The 16,483-nt window shown below is 44.2% G+C and overlaps 1 protein-coding gene across 16 annotated transcripts in view; it reads left to right on the top strand.

Annotated features, from left to right (window-relative positions):
* Positions 1 to 16,483, top strand: part of MAPK8IP3 (mitogen-activated protein kinase 8 interacting protein 3) — a 72,836-nt gene extending 56,353 nt beyond the window's left edge. For all 16 annotated transcript variants that reach the window (XM_058816336.1, XM_058816329.1, XM_058816332.1 and 13 more), the window contains 15 exons: positions 759 to 854; positions 2,069 to 2,230; positions 3,145 to 3,310; positions 3,764 to 3,949; positions 4,546 to 4,729; positions 5,528 to 5,647; positions 5,916 to 5,996; positions 6,675 to 6,742; positions 7,810 to 7,958; positions 8,733 to 8,904; positions 8,998 to 9,111; positions 10,343 to 10,381; positions 11,992 to 12,171; positions 12,421 to 12,564; positions 13,589 to 16,483. In XM_058816336.1, coding sequence (XP_058672319.1) covers positions 759 to 854; positions 2,069 to 2,230; positions 3,145 to 3,310; positions 3,764 to 3,949; positions 4,546 to 4,729; positions 5,528 to 5,647; positions 5,916 to 5,996; positions 6,675 to 6,742; positions 7,810 to 7,958; positions 8,733 to 8,904; positions 8,998 to 9,111; positions 10,343 to 10,381; positions 11,992 to 12,171; positions 12,421 to 12,564; positions 13,589 to 13,710 — 1,983 coding nt within the window. In that variant the 3' untranslated portion in view covers positions 13,711 to 16,483. The remainder of the gene's footprint in view (positions 1 to 758; positions 855 to 2,068; positions 2,231 to 3,144; positions 3,311 to 3,763; positions 3,950 to 4,545; positions 4,730 to 5,527; positions 5,648 to 5,915; positions 5,997 to 6,674; positions 6,743 to 7,809; positions 7,959 to 8,732; positions 8,905 to 8,997; positions 9,112 to 10,342; positions 10,382 to 11,991; positions 12,172 to 12,420; positions 12,565 to 13,588) is intronic.

Below are 16,483 nucleotides of genomic sequence, written 5' to 3'. Positions count from 1 at the left end.
TTTAATTTAGACGTACCATGTGCATATTTTGTTTGTGTGATAATTGTAGGCCATCATAGACCAAAGTGATGTTCTGTATATCTCCACCAAAGTCAATGGAGGGACTTGGATTCCTCTGCATGAAAGTACTGAAACCGAAAAGTACCCTAAACCAAAAGTGCCCTAAACCAGAATCCAGTTATTTTTAAACTAAATTTCCTTTGTTATAATTGGGCTGGAACATTAGTTATTTCATTTATACTCTGAGAACTTTAACAGTCATTTAGTATGAAAACCAAATGCAGTTTATGCCCACTTTTTCCCATCAGTAACACAAAATCAAACAACATCAGCCTCAATTGTTGACTTGTGACACGTTTAACTGGTCAGAGACCTCCTGAAAGGGAGGAGCCTGGCAGCATGGCTTGGAGGTTTCAGGCCATAGAGGCATTAAGTTTGGAAAAGACTTTTAAGATCAAGTCCAGCTGTCATGATGAAGGGAATGCTAGTTGTCCTGACTCTTTGCAGGGAGCATCCTTTCTCTATCAGCAGGTCAATGTGTAGCCTCTGTGGGCCATCACTGGGGCACTGATGATTGTGAAATGGTATCTTGGGTGTGCTGCTCCTCTCCCCTTAAGGACTCTTGTTTCACACAAGATGTGATAGGAAGCCTCAGCAGCAGCCACCTCTGATTGGTTGTGTTACACTGGTTCCATCTCTCTTGATGTATCCTGGTGTTTGCAGCTTTATACTGTCTTTTTTGTCTTCTCTCCCCCTAGCTGAGCCCCAATGGTGGTCAGGAGGACACTCGCATGAAAAATGTCCCTGTGCCTGTATATTGTCGCCCATTAGTAGAGAAGGACCCAACTATGAAGGTATGTTGTTTCTGCTTACCGTGCAGTCCAGAAAGGGGACATGAAATAAGCAAGGGATTTGGGTCACTAAACCTGCCATTTTTACAACAATCTATTATTTAGACATTATATATTCCAAATTCTATCTTCCACTTCCTTTTTTTGAATGGTGGTTTGTAGTGAATGTAGGAAAAAGTATTTTAGGACAAAATTCTCAGCTGTTCTGGTTGCTAGGTTCCCTGCTGCTCCCTAATATCTTTTGCTTTTTTTGAGACAATTCATCAAAAGCAGCAACATTTTATGCTTCTAATGCTTTTGCTAAGACTCCTCAAGGTGTAATGGAAACTAATATAAAAATTCATGAAAATGACCAAGTGAAAGTAAAAACACATTTCATCACTCCTTAGATTTTACTGTTGACCAGAATTCATTGGAACCAGGCAAGTGTTATCTGGAGTAGATTTTTGTGAAGCCATATCTATTAATACTAGAATGTTTTGAGTAGAATTGCAGCTGGGTATAAGCGGTTATCTGTGGCAGACTTACCTGCTGTAGCTGGTTGTTTTGAAATAGTCAGTTTGTCATTACTTCATTCAGAGATGATTTTTAGAAGTCATCCTGGTGGTTAAATTGTAAGAAAATTTTTTTGCTATTGTTTCTAGAAGGCTCTAGGTGTAATCTTTAGATAATGTTCTGTGTACCATCTTTTCTTTAAGGTTTTGGGTAAATCTAGTATTTCTGTAGTCCTCTTCCTCTTCTAGGTATTCTCTTAAAAAGCTCTCTGGAAATAATTCATAGGAGGTTAGCTGGATTTGATTTCAGAAAACTGCTTTTTTGGGAGCTAAACCAGCAGACTGTTTTTCCACACTTCCAGAGATGGGGCAGCCACAGGCTTCTCTCTGGGTAACCTCACACCCTCACAGGGAAGAATCTCTTTCTAATACCTCATTTAACCTGTCTTCTGTCAGTTTGAACACATTAAACATCTGTCATGTCCTGGCTTGCATTGCTGCAGTGACTAAAGAGCAGTGATGTTGCTGGGTACAGATCCTCTGGCTTACCTCTATCAACCCGGATATCTTCTAGTAGAAATCATCAAGATCTGGTGTTTCCAACTAAATGTTTTAGATGTTTGACATTTGGCAGTTCTCCACAAAGGTGCCTAAATTCAAAGAGACCGCAGAGCCTGCAGAATTGCAGAATTCTTAGTTCAGATTCCTGCTTCTGTTTCTTAGCTGTGGTGTGCAGCTGGAGTAAATCTCTCAGGATGGAGACCTTTGGAACAGGAGCCTGGAAATGGGCAGAAACTAGATCCTGGGCACGATCCTCTCACCTGTGACAGGGAAGTGGAAGGTGACAACAACAAAAGTAACCATACATCTCCTGAGAAAAAAAAGGTTAGAAAATAAAGTGTATTTTTTCCCTCTGATGTTTTTTCTCATTTCATCCCTACCATACCCCCTCTCTCAGTATCTTTGTACTATGCCATAAAATGTTCTTGTCCTTGTGGGACTGTGCTGTGGTGTGCTGGTTCTTCTGTAACTTTAGGTGTGATCTGGGACAAATCATCCAGTGTAAAGTTTTCCAACTTTTGCTTTTGAAACGTTTGGAATTTTGAATAAAATCCTAATAATAAGGGCAATGAAATGCTTGACTGAGGTTGCTAGGGAGATTTTATAGCCCTCATCATTGTAAATTAATAAATACATTCAGGGAAAGCTTTGTTAAAAGAACATGGTCTGTGAGTCCATTTGGGCCTCTTGAGATTTAATCCATTCTGGTTTTTGGTAGCCTTAAGTGATTTTTTGGGTTTTTTTCCTGTTTAAAGAACCAAGCTGTAATTTGCAGATAATCATACAATATTTTATGCTGTCTAGTTTGTAGGGTTTTTCTCCACATGTGTCTTATATTGCTGCCTTATACTCTCCCAAGACCAGCTTGCTTAAGCTGATCAGTTGGGTGCATCCCAGACTCACAGCATTCTGGATGACTGAATATTCAGTGATACATTTGTCAGACATCTCAAGAGAAAAATTAGTGGCCACATTGCTCTTGCCCTAAGGAGTCAGACAGGCTCTTTGGCCAGTGCTCTGAATACTAGTGCAGTAACATGAATGGAATCAAATTAATAAAAGTATAACTGATTAGACAACAATATAAAAAAGAAATTTTTTTTCTATAGTTCTACTGTAGAATAGAATATATAATTTAAAATAAATTACACCATGTCTAAGTGTTGCCAAGCACTGTTAAGCTCAGGTTGATCCAAGAGAAGTGCTGATCACACCCATGTGTGTCTGCTCTCCCAAAGGCAAAGGAGCTCCATGAGATGGATTCCACATCCAGCCGTGTCTGGATCCTCACTAGCACGCTGTCAACCAGTAAAGTCGTGATAATTGATGCCAACCAGCCTGGCACAGTGGTGGACCAATTCACTGTCTGCAACGCTCACGTACTCTGCATCTCCAGCATCCCTGGTGAGTGAAGCCCAGGCTGTGGTCTTGACAGGGTCCCGGCCCCACTGAGGAGTAATAGACATCCTCACTTGGTAGCTAACCCCTGGGCTGTGTTGTGTTCTGTAATTGTCCCCCAAAATCATAACGCAGATCTTGCCTTCCTGGAGGACCTTTCTGTGGAGATCCCTCCCTGTTCTTCAGTGTTCAGTAAGTCTTTCCTTTGGTATACAGCAGGTGTTTTTTGGAAGCAGGAGTGAGCTTTGTCGGGCATAGAAGGGCTCTGTACCTGTGTTGGATACTCATACTGGGGATGAGGGGATCTGCTGTGGATCAGGCTGCTGATGGATGGTGTGGTGCTTCCCCAAGGTGGTGAACCCTGAAGGATCAGAATCTCCCATCATTAGGGTGACCTCAGGAGTACATTAAATTAGCAGTAATTGCTTGATTTAATGAGAACCTGTTCTTTGCCTTCAGCGGCCAGTGAGAGTGACTATCCCCCAGGCGAGATCTTCCTGGAGGGGGATGTGAATACCGAAGACTCAGCTGGAGCAGATGGTGTCTTGGCAGGGATCACGCTGGTGGGTTGTGCAACCCGCTGCAATGTGCCACGAAGCAACTGTTCCTCACGTGGGGACACACCTGTTCTGGACAAGGGACAGAGTAAGTTTTGGGATGTAAAACTTAGTGACATATCAATTACACCTAATCCTGTATGAGCTCATGGTGTTACAGCCATATCCTCTTGTCCCCAAGTTAAGCACTTCAGAGGCCTCCATAATTTTGTTACTGTGATACAGGACTACCAAAGGCCCTTTTTGTATATTTCTTCTTAGAGCCCTACTTTCTTCTCTGATTCACATGCTGCAGCCTAGTTGCAGGAGTCATACAGCAGAGTATTTTGGGCATGTGAGATGTTTGCCCTGCTTCAGGTGCTGCTGTTCTGATTGCTTTCTTCCCTGAGTATTGGGAAGCCAATTAAGCTCACATGCAAATCATACTGCTGCCCTTGCTGACTCCATACTGTAGTGACAGCCTTGGAGCCCTTCCAATGCTGTCCTGTGCTAGTCATAGATTATGTTTCACTTTAAAATAGTGTCTGTTTCCCATCCAGGGAGAAGATACCTGATGAGCTGCTGTGTCTGTGGCACAGGCTCAGGGCTTGACTGAGTTTGGCAAGGAAAGATACATTAAAGAATTGACAGCCTGATATCTATATAGATTCTTCAGCATGTTTCACATTGTTCATTGTTCTCCAGGTGAGGTGGCTCCTGTCTGCAACGGGAAGATCAACCAGTCTCAGTCTACTGAGGAGGCAACAGAGGCTACAGAGGTACCAGAAAGCAGTGCCAGTGAGGCAGAGCTGACACAGGCCCGGCCTGGGCCCCTCACCGAGCATGTGTTCACAGACCCTGTCCCAGCCCAAGCACTCAGGCAGAATGGGTAGGTGAGCTGGGATCAGAATAATGGTTCTGTTATATTACTGATCTGTTTTCATAAGCTTTGTGACAAGAGAAGCAGCCTAAGCTTCTGATAAAGTTCAGACTTCTATCAGTTTTGTGCCCAAGCAATTTTATAGATGGGATAACAGGGAAGGAAAAGAATGTCATGAAAACAGACATGGCTCAGCCTGCAACTGACTGGGTCAGCTGTTAAAATGTAAATATTTGACCTCTCACTATGAACTTAGACTTGTGGTTAAGGCAGATCTCCCAAAGTACATGTACACTTCATGTTCTTACTGACGGAGCTTACTGAAATGTGAGTAGAAATGATGATTGATTTACTTGGTTACTTTTACAGCACATCAGAGTACCTCTGATGTGCTGTAAAAGTAACCAAGAAAATGTATTCACCACTCAAAAAGTTCTTAAGACAAACAATGCTGATGTGATGGCCTTAAGAATAGGGTAGAAGTCTTGGATGCAGATTGTTCCTGAATGCCAATGTTGTTCTAAGTTGCTTCTATTGAAGCTGTGAATGAACATAGAAAATATTGTTTATGTAATAGTCTTGCTAAACTCAGTTGGGGTCTGTAGATTTGAAGTACTTGTTGTTTGTAAGGGGAGGAAAAAGGAAATACTGTAAATTGCAGATTTGCAGTTGAAAACTACTAGAGAAGGAAGCCATTTGTGTCTTCAAGGGCCCATACCGGTCTGTGAGTGCCAGGCTGTGGGCCTAGGTGGGCATTCTGTGCACTGCTGCTGCTAAATCTCTAACACCGTTCTTTTGCCTCTTCAGGGAGAATGGGCAGCTGAAGATGGAGCCCAGCACAACACTGCCAGATCAGGAGTCAACCAAGGATGCTGGAACCTGCACCAGTGCTGCCCCCACCATGTGGCTGGGAGCTCAAAATGGCTGGTGTGTTCCTCTTGGGCTGGCAATTCTCTGTGTCACATCCCTGCTCTGGGCTCTATTTTTCAAGTCCACACACCTTTTGTTCATTGCTTGTTTCTGAAGAAGGTTTCTATTCCTCATTTCATTGCTCAGCTCACCATAGTCTCAGGGATTTAACATCTCTTTCTTACCTCACCTCCACCTTTCCTACCAGAAGGGAAAACTCAAACCTGAGCAGGCTGAAGATGTGGGGCTCTGCTGCTAACCCTCCCCAATTTGTCCTCTCTCACAGGCTTTACGTGCACTCGGCTGTGTCCAACTGGAAGAAGTGTCTGCACTCAATAAAGCTGAAGGACTCTGTGCTGAGCCTGGTGTAAGTGTGTGTTGCAAGGGACCCGAAGGAGAAGGTTTTGGGCCTGAGTGATGCTTTAGAGGGTATTATCAGCTCTTGGTTGTAGATTTACAGAATCAGAGAATGGTTTTGGTTGGAACAGACCTTAAAGATTCTCTTCTTTCAACTCCCTGCCATGAGCAAGGATACTTTCCACTAGACCAGGTTGCTCCAAGCCCCATCCACATTCCCAGCCTTGAATACTTCCAAGGGATGCGGCAGCCCCAACTTTTTCTTTGCTTTCCTAAGTGTGTTGTTTTGTGAGAGAAGTTTGCCAAGGTTTTTGTAATGGGAAAGCCTCATATCAACCCATTTTTCTGCTCAGTTTTGGTCCTGACCTGATTCAGTGAATACATGTCTAGCAATATCAAGAGGAAGTAAGTGGGGAGGAGAAAGGCAAAATTTCACTGAGGGTTAAATTAGGGGGAATTTGTTGAAATTGATGGTGTTTGTATTGTGAAGGAGAAGAATTCCCTCAACAAAAAACTCACAGATATGATGATCTTACTGCACTGAAGGTAAGAGGATGTTCCTGCAATGCTAAAACTGGCTGGGAATTCTGGAGACTATGTAAAGATGGTGTGTATGGATGGCAGGAAGAGTTTTGGAGTCCCTCATTTCTACTGCATTTTTAATGTATTTACTATTCTGTTATTTCAGGCATGTGAAAGGGAGGGTCCTGGTTGCTCTGGCAGATGGAACACTAGCCATATTCCATCGCGGAGAAGGTAAGTATCAATGTAATAGAGAAAACAAAGTTTGGCTGAAAGTGTAGCAGTGGATTAAACGCTCTTCCAAGGTGAGAAAGTTGCTGGCTGCTGGGGTACAAACACTGAGTTAAAATGCATGGCTGTTATACACATCATTGATATCCTAAACCATCACTATATTATAACACCACTTCTTGAGCTTTTCTGAACAAAAATATGTATGTGTACTGTGTAGTACATGTGGAGTAAATGTGACACTTTCAGGAATACATATGCTGTGCAGTTGTTTGAGGTACACTTAGTAAATTCAATTTCTGGTCCTCTTCACTGCTATGGAGTTTGTTTCCCTATGGCTTGAACAGTCTTAGCTATGTTCATATCTGACAGCACATGGGGATTTGCTAACTATGACTAAAGAACTTAGTTATTCATTGAGTAGCAGTTCATTCAGCAAGCAGAAATATAGAGATTTTTGGGCTTGTGCAATTCAAATTTTGATTCAGCCTTTGTCATGAGCTCAAGCCTGACCATTGACACATCAAAATTGTTCCCATCAGAAGTAAGATAAAGCTTCATGACATAGAGGCTTCCTGTCTATGAAGGACACAATATCTGCCTGGTTATTAAGAGTGAAGAAGGGAGATCTGATGACTTTTCCTGGATTTAACAGTTTGGGGGAATTATGTTGAAGGTCTGTGACATGAGGAAGCCCCACCACAAGGACTGTATGGCCCATTTCCTTTTAAGTTTCTGCATAGTCTTGTTCAGCTGTCTTCCCTCTTCTCTCACTGCTTTTGTTGTACTTGTTAGAGAAGCCTGTTCACTTCATTGCAATAAAGGATGTTAATATTGGCCTGATTTGAGTGCTGTCGGACATCAAACTAAACTTTATTGTTACGTTTTATAAGTGTAAGGCTGAAACAAGAGTCTCAGGAAGGTCACAGACATGAGCAAACTGGGCATTTGAGTATCAGCTAAGCCTGTATGCCAACATATATATAGAAAAGTAGAGGATTCTATTGTATGGAATGTCCTTACATGTCATGGAGGAGATGCATCTTTCTACACTTGTTTTTTTAACTCAGATGGTCAGTGGGATCTCAGTAATTACCACCTGATGGATCTTGGCCACACTCACCACTCCATCCGTTGCATGGCTGTGGTCTACGATAGAGTCTGGTGTGGCTACAAGAACAAAATCCATGTTATCCAGCCGAAGACAATGCAGATTGAGGTAAGAGAGCACAAACGTGTCTATGCGTGCACACACTTGTGTTGTATTTATTCTTAATAGCTCTTGACCAAGATTATCAGTCTGGGTCATATTATGATCAAATCTGCCAGGGCTTATTTGTTCCTTCCTCCCTTTGCAGAGCAAATTCTATCAGAAAGTATAAACTGACAATTTTCTTTGCCTTTACTAGGGAGTCTGTGGGGCCATGTACTGTCCAAACATAGGTGTTTGTTTTACAGTGTCTCTTCACATATAATCTAAGGCTTCTCCATCTTTAGGCATTATGGCACCAAGGAACAGAACAGTTGGCCCCTGGGATCCCATTAAGAGAAAACAATGTTTAGAGCCTTTTGGGTGAAAATCAGTACAGTGGTTGTGGTACAAATCTGAGAATGCTTGAAGTAATTCTGATTGAGGAGAGAAGAAGTGCTGGATCTGAAGTTCACATTAGTGAGCCAAAGCAGTTTGGTCTTTGGAATTTATCCTGGAGTTTTCCTTTTCTGTCAAGTACACTGAAAGCTCTTGGTGTCTAAATGTTCTTGCTCCTGAAGTGGTCTGAAAAGACCATCAATTCTACTTGCAAACCTGCCAGACAGCTGCTCAAGCAAAGAATTTTTTGTGTACAGTAATGAACTGCTGGGATCAGCTGGCATTAACACAGCTTCTCCAAGATCTTTGGAACCCAAACAAGTGATCTCAGTTGAAAATTGAGTATGTGTATATGTGGAGTATAGATAATGGCAAAACTTCTGTGAACTCACATTGGTATTTTAGAAATCCTTTGATGCCCATCCTCGTCGGGAGAGCCAGGTACGACAGCTGGCATGGATTGGAGATGGCGTCTGGGTTTCCATCCGCCTGGACTCCACGCTGAGGCTCTACCATGCCCACAGCCATCAACATCTGCAGGATGTCGACATTGAGCCTTATGTCAGCAAGATGCTAGGTGAGGGTCTGTTGCTTACTGAGCAGAATTTGCCCAAAGCAGACCTTTCCCAAAGTCACCACTGACTACCCAACTCTCATTTGCGCTTCCTAGGCACTGGAAAGCTGGGCTTCTCCTTTGTGCGGATCACAGCCTTACTCATTGCTGGCAACCGCCTTTGGGTGGGCACCGGGAACGGTGTTGTCATCTCCATTCCCCTGACTGAGAGTAAGTGACATTTATTCAAAGTACTCCTGCATCTCTCCTAAAGAAAAAGCAGCTTTTAGGTGTTATTTGTGCAGCATGGCAGGTGGTTCAGGCAGGCTGATGCTTTCCTGATATTTGACACCCTTTAATCATAGCCATTTCAGGGAGAAGAGCCCAGAGTATGAGCAGCCCTGGACCTTGACAGAGCAGAGTGATGTGAACTGATTCTGTAGCTACTGTGAAACAGGAGAAACAAAGCTTTGGGAATTGTAGTAAGTCACCAAAAGGAGGTCATGGGATGAGAAGTCACCAGGAAGATCTCCTTGTAAATTCCACTTTGGCCTAGTCATCTAAATGTCTCCGTAGCAGTATTTTCCAAAAATTGAGCTTAGAAAAGCTCCATTTACTCAGATTAGGGCTCAGCTTTATCAATCAAGTAGAAATAGGTATCCTACACCAAATCCAGTCTGGTGAGGGGACCCAGCAGTAAGAGTAAATAGGTGAATCTCTGGAGCTGGAAGTTTAATTGAAGCTCTTACTAGTCCTGTTCTGAACCTGCCTGTCAGCATCTTATTTTGAAGGTCTTATCCAGATCACCATGGGGAAGTAGGATTTGAGACTGATGGCAATTGCTCTCAACAGAAAGCAGCCAAATGTGTGTTTTCTCACCAATGCTCACAGGAAAGCTGAGAAACAAATACCTCTTGTGTAAAAACAGCAAACCTCTTGTAATCCTCCTGGAAGTCAGACTTGGGATGGTCTCCTGAGGGCAATGAAGTTGGATGTGTCTGGGGTCCACACTAGGAGGGCAGTGACACAGTCCTGTTCATGCATTTTGGTCATTGCAATTTTGGTCTTGTTTCTGAGTTCCTCTTGAAGCCCATTCTGTCTTAAGGCTGCTGTCCTTGTTCTGAGTTAAACTTTTTCCCTGCTGTAAACCAATTGCTTTATCTTTGTGTGTTCCTGTAAAAATGTGGTAAGCAAGAAAATCTCACTAAAAATATAGCAGTGGATCCTTGTGACACAGTCCCTCTCCCACCTCAGATACCACGTCTGTCCCTGCATGGTAAGAGCAAAGTGAGCAAGAACAGAGTTAGTATCAACTAATAGGAGCTTCTGTAGTGGTTTCTCTAGGCTTTATACTATTTTTGTTGCCCTCAAATTATCTCCCAGTAACCACCTTTTTCTTCTCTCCCATCCTGCCCGTCACTTCCCATGCCCCTCTGTGTTCCCACTCCCTGCCTGTGCCTAGCTGTAGTCCTCCACCGCGGCCAACTCCTTGGGCTCCGGGGTAAGTCCACTGCCTCCCCTCCACAGCTGTCGTTCCTTTTGCACCCATCCTCGTATGTAGTCATTCTCCCACCTTCCATTCTGCCATTCAACTTCTCTCCATTTTTCCTCATCACTCTTTTGTTTTAAGTTGCATTAGAGAAAAGCAACCAGAGACAGTCATGTAAATATCCTTATTTCCCACAGCTATAAACAATGTTTTCCATCTCGTTGTTGATCCTTCTGGTTTTTTGTGTTAAGGATAATTACTCTTCAACAGTGGTTCCCTTTCTGTGGTTGACCAGTTTGAGATGGGGACAGGAAAGGTTCATTCAGTCAGAAGCAGGAACCAGGAGTAGAGTGTTCTTCCAAGGTCTCCCTGGGTCATCCGTTATTTTCCAGTGATGCTCCTTCCATCAGTTTCAGGCCAATGGCAGGTGGTGCTATGGCACCTGTCAGCTGTAAGTTATCCAAAAAGAGATTGAACCCAAGGGGACTTGATTAGCATGAAGACTTGTTTAGGTTTGTGCCAGTTAAGGCAGGATCTCAGTTCAAATTCATGCCTTTCCAGGGTCAGAAATTAAAGGCTCTTTTTTCGCACTCAAAGACATTCATGTATCTGTCCAGATGCATTATCAACATGTGTCTCCTCCTTTTAAAGCATCTGATATTAATTGCAGGAAAAAAGCCAGATACTGTACACACATTGACTCTCATTCCTCCATCAAAGTATTTGTACTTGTCCCACTTTCCTGGCTTGAGCCTGATAGGGAAAAGTCTCTTCTGTCCAAGTCACATAACTGAAATTGACCCAAAGTTAAAACACAGAACTACAGATAATGAATGAATTCACAGAACTACAAATAATGAATGAATTAACTTTTTTAGAGGAAAGTGAAAGCTGCCTAGTTTAATGTTGTTCCTGTTGTACTGATGTGGGTGCATGCAGAAGGAAAGCATCTCCCACCCTGAGCTGAGAGCACTGGTCTCTGTTGCTTCGTTAGTGGAAACTGTCACATTCTTGGAGCCTGGTCAGGAAGGATACAGGGCCCTGAGCCCTCCTTGGAAGCTGTGGATGGTGAGCATCTGAAAGATGTTCATGGCTGGACTAGCTGACAATCTGGTGTCATGGTTTAATCAAGAAATGAGGAAGGACATCCACTTCTATAATGACTCTGAGAGGCTGAGAGGCTTCACCAGACCCAGAGACTGCTTTCAGCAGCATGTGTGCTCATTACTGGGCATGAGCAAAGGACTTGACTTGGAAGTTGAGCAATGCCACTAATCCAGAGCAGTAATTCTCCTCCAGCCTGCCTTCTGGGGACAGTAGACACTTTGGGTATCCTGCCAGCTACAAAAGACCAAGGTTGATCCTAGGACAGTGGGTTATTTCTGGAGGCTGGACAGGATTACTGCTGGTTGGTGACACCAATCTAGCTTGCCTCAGGCTAAAAGAGAGGGACCGTGTAATCTGCTGTGGTCTCCTCCATCACATCATTCATAAAAGGCCTTTAAAGAGACCTGCACCTTTAAAGGTTTTTCTTCACAGCTCATGAGTTTTCTCTCTGATTGAGTCCATTTTGTAAAGGGGACTCATAGCTGTCACTGATGGTGTTCTTGCTCTGTCTCCAGCCAACAAGACTTCACCAACCTCTGGAGAGGGCAGTCGCTCTGGTGGGGTCATCCATGTGTATGGTGATGACAACAGTGACAAATCTGCCAGCAGCTTCATTCCCTATTGCTCCATGGCTCAGGCACAGCTCTGCTTCCATGGCCACCGTGATGCTGTCAAGTTCTTTGTCTCTGTGCCAGGTAAGCACAACTCTCCCTCAGCAGGTGCTTATCCCTCCATCCCTTTTGTAGCAGGGCTGGAGCTGTTCTGCAGCAGATTAGGGTCCAGGCCATAGCTGACACTTCCTGTGGTTCCCACATTTGTATTTATACTGGAGTGACTGCCAGATTTGACTAGCAGAAAGAATTAGTCTGCACAATGTGTTTGTGTGCATGTGAACTGTGTGGGGGCTGAGCAGAGATGTGGACAGCACTTCTGTCCTCTCCTAGGCAATGTCCTTGCGACTCTGAATGGGAGTGTGTTGGACAGCCCTTCGGAGAACCCCAGCACAGCAGCCACTGAGACGGAGGGTCAGAAGCTAAAGAATGTCTTGGTGCTGAGTGGAGGAGAAGGGTATATTGATTTCCGGATTGGTAAGTCCCCTTGGTGGGAGGCATCTGGAAAGGTAGTGGGTGCATAGCGGTGGTTATGGAGTGAGGCATCACTGTTGTGGAGAACCAAAGCAGAAAAGCCCCACACTGCTTCTCCTGCATCTGGCTGTGAGGGCAAATAAGGATGTTCCTTGCACAGCACAAGGCTGTCGACCTGTGCCCTGTGGCTGCAGTGCCACACGGCTGTAGTGATGCCTACAAAATCGAGAACAAAACAACACAGTTTTGAGATTATGTTAATATAGGAAGTAATATAAAAGCAGGTCTTTAACTGGAGGCCTCCAGGTGCAATATACACACATGATACAGGACTTCTACCCATTTGTAAGTTAAACAAATTAGCATATTTAACATATATTGTCCAATTAGAAGAGCAGTTGGTTAGGTAATTTTCCCCAGGTTCTGCCCCACTGGAGTTGGTCCAAGAGCTTTGCCCCACATTTATTACATCTATGATGCATGGTAAAAAGCAAGATGTTCTTGGTTGACTAAAGAAGCAAGACTAAAATATATAAATAGTATTTCAGGAATATGTTAGAAGGTTAGTTTACTGTTCTAAAATGTAGGGGAAAAGGATAGAAAAAGTGCTGGGAGATACAGCCATGCATTAGCAATCTACAAACCTACAAATATATTAAAACTATCATAAAATAGCATCAGTATGAATGGCTTTGGAAAGAACAAATGCATATGTGCCACTGGGTCCAAACACTGCTGCCCCACTATGATTACCCTTGCTGCTGAGAGCGCTCTGTGTGTAAAATCAGCTTCCCTGAAGGGTGGAAGGGTGGTTTTTGTTGCTGCTGAAGCTAGTTTGTCCCATCCATGCAGTCTAGCTTCAGAAAAGAATGGGGTTGCTGTAAATGTTCTCCAGGCACGGAGAAAGATCTCAGTTCACAGTGTCTGTTATCAGACTGCTGGGACTCTAAAAGGGGTATTGGTCTCTTCAGAGTATTCCAGAGCATTTTCTTTCTTGCCGTTTTTACTCTCTGTGTTGTCTCTTCAGGGGATGGAGAAGATGACGAGACAGAAGAGAATGTGGGAGATGCCACCCAGGTGAAGCCAGTACTTTCCAAGGCTGAACGGAGCCACATAATTGTGTGGCAGGTATCATACATCCCTGAGTGAGAATTCCTCTTTTCCCACAATGTGTGTCCCTCCTCCCACCTGAATGCCACGATGTACATACAAAACGCCTGCATTATAACTCCTGCTGGAAACTGACCCTGGACAACTGCAACGGTTCCTGCCTTGGACTGTGACCCCCTTGAACCTCTGAACTCGCAGCTTTCAACTCGGGCCCGTATGCTTTTGGCGTGGTTAGGTTCTTGTTCTGTTCTGGAGCTGGATCTAAAAGGAGAGACATGGCAGTACACCATGGAGGGAGCTTGGAGCCAGGACTGTGGAAGACCTTTGCCCAGTGTCAGGAGGGGCAGCTGGAGGAGGGGGGTGGCTCAGGTTCTTGGGCAGGTTGCCTCATTCCCACCTGCATGAGAAAGAAGTGTGTCTCCAGGCATTCCCTGCCAAAGCAGTGATGGTGAATCACTTCTGCAGCACCCCAGCAGAAATCCTTCTAGTTCACCAGTATCATCATCTTATCCTTATTCACCCTTAAGCACAGAATAACATTCTCTGGACTTAGAGCAACGAAGGGTTCTAAGGAAGCCTCCAAACAGCATCATAGTTTCAGCAGCACTTCAGCTGTGGGGCTGGAGAAGGCAGCAGCAGTCTTAATGTGGGGATCACATCTTCGTCTTTGCAGGGGTAAAGTCCCTTCCTCTGCTGCTGCTGTTGCTTCATCAGTCATGTGCTGGGTGCCTGCCTTTATGTGTCCCAAGAGAATTGGTTGGTGGGCTCAGATAGAAGATAGGTGTTTGATTGTCAAGGCCAAACAGCTGTAGTAGCAAAAGGGTACCAGAATGCTGCTTTTTTAAGAAAAGGCAAGGGTTTTCTTGCCTCTCCCTTCCAAAACAGCCATACAGAAAAGAATTCCTAAGTTCATTCTGAAAGGTTCATGTGGTGGTTATCTCTGCATTGCATTTGGTGGCTTTTAAAAGACAGGTGGGGGCAGATGGTGTTGATCTGCTGTGTGTTTTGCATTAACACTTTGAGATTGCCTCATCTCAAGGCTGTGTCTCCTTTTTAGGACCTGCTGGAAGGAGATCTTTTTTCACAGAGACTTGGAAAACAGAGACTTGGCAGTTGGTTAGGACAAGTGCAGTCAAGGCTATGTCTCACCTGATGTCACACACAAAAAGAATTGAGGCTAGATTCCTGACATCTTTTACCTAATATCACAAGTACTAACTATGCTAGTAAGAAGATTGAAAAGCTGGAAATTTCTGACTCCTGGAAAAAATTGAGAGCCCCCAAGAAAAGTGGTGATAGCCCTTTCTGTCTAAGCAATGCTGAATCCTGCTTACAAAAGAAGCATGTGAATTCTGCTTACAAAAGAAGCAGCAAAAATTGGGGCCAGGGAAAGTAGTTTTGAGCTCAAGATGCAGAATATGAAAGTTCCAAGTGTAGAGGCAATGGTGTGTTCTCCCTTTCTTACACTGTCCCAAAATGACAAATTCTACATCCCTTGAAACATTCTTTTCTGGGTGTGCAGAAGTAGGGCAAGTTGCATTTGTTAGTGATGAATTTGGAAGCTCCTGGTGGTCCTCTTGTTTTTTTGCCTGACCTGTACAGCACTCCAGAGTTCACAGAGATATCCTTGTGACAGTATGGAGACAACTGGGCAAGCCTCCATCTCCTAGAAAGCTCCCTGCTGTGTCCTGTGCTTGCTGCCATGGACCAGGCTTGCAGATCCCGGTGTGCTGCAGGGATGCCATATTCCCAGGGGATGCTCTAACATGTGGCATCTCTCCTGACACAGCAGCACCTAAACAATTTTTGTATCCACAGTTCAGGAAAGGTCATGGCATACATTTTCCCTGCAACAAGGCAAGAGACATCTCTGGTGAACAGAGGTCTCATCCAGCCACAGCGGTGCCCATGCTACGTGTGAGCAGTGCTGGTGACGTGCACCCATCACACCACTCCTCCCCAAGGTAGGAATCCAGCCGGAGGGCATCTTCCAGGCATACACATACTGGACTCTGTGACTGGCACAAGGTTAAGGAATACATGGAGACACCACCTGCATGCTGGGGGACCTTTCACCAGGGCCATTTTGCTGGGCCACTGCTGACCATGCCAGGCTTCTCATTCACTTTTGCGATATGCTTTCTGCTAGGAAGACCTCTTTGGATCCCTCGCAACACAGGGTGAAGTAAACAATATAACATACAGAGCACAGATTCCACTCTCATGTAATAGTTCATCAGTTAGGGCCAGGCAAATTTCAGAATTTGGGCTAGTTGAAGGGAAAAAGAAGCCCTGGTAGGGTTCAGTTCCTTAACTCTGTCAGTTCTTTTATAGGAAAGTTAGAATTGCAACATTTGTACCACCAACTGTTCTGTATCTGGTGGGAGAAGTTGAAGGGACAGCACTTGATCTCCTGTCACCCACTGAGCCCTAACAACACACGGGAATCTCCCATCAGATTCCTTTCCAGCTCAATGCCATGTTCTCCTCCAAGAGAAGCACATGGCCTAGAGGGGCAGCTGTAGGGGGGAGACCCAGCCTCTGCTGATAGCTCCTGTGTCCTTGGATCGCTGCTGGGCATCAAGGTGAGAACTAACTGGCTTCAGTATGCTTCTCTGTCATATCTCCACTGTGATGTATGTAATTTATCTTGTATGTTACAAAATGATTTTTAAAAGTGTCTTAAGGCCTGTAAACTCCGCTGTTTGGTATGAAGATGGCATTCTGTAAAGAGCCTGCTGTATGAATATGTTCCCATGCTTTGTCCCCTATGCTGTCAACAATAAACCGTATCTGTCCTGTATGTAATAAA

The sequence above is a fragment of the Ammospiza caudacuta genome, chromosome 17 (assembly GCF_027887145.1).
Source record: "Ammospiza caudacuta isolate bAmmCau1 chromosome 17, bAmmCau1.pri, whole genome shotgun sequence".
NCBI classification, from domain to species: Eukaryota; Metazoa; Chordata; class Aves; order Passeriformes; family Passerellidae; genus Ammospiza; species Ammospiza caudacuta.
Note: the sequence above shows the minus strand (reverse complement) of the source record. Positions and strands in the feature narration are given on the sequence as shown.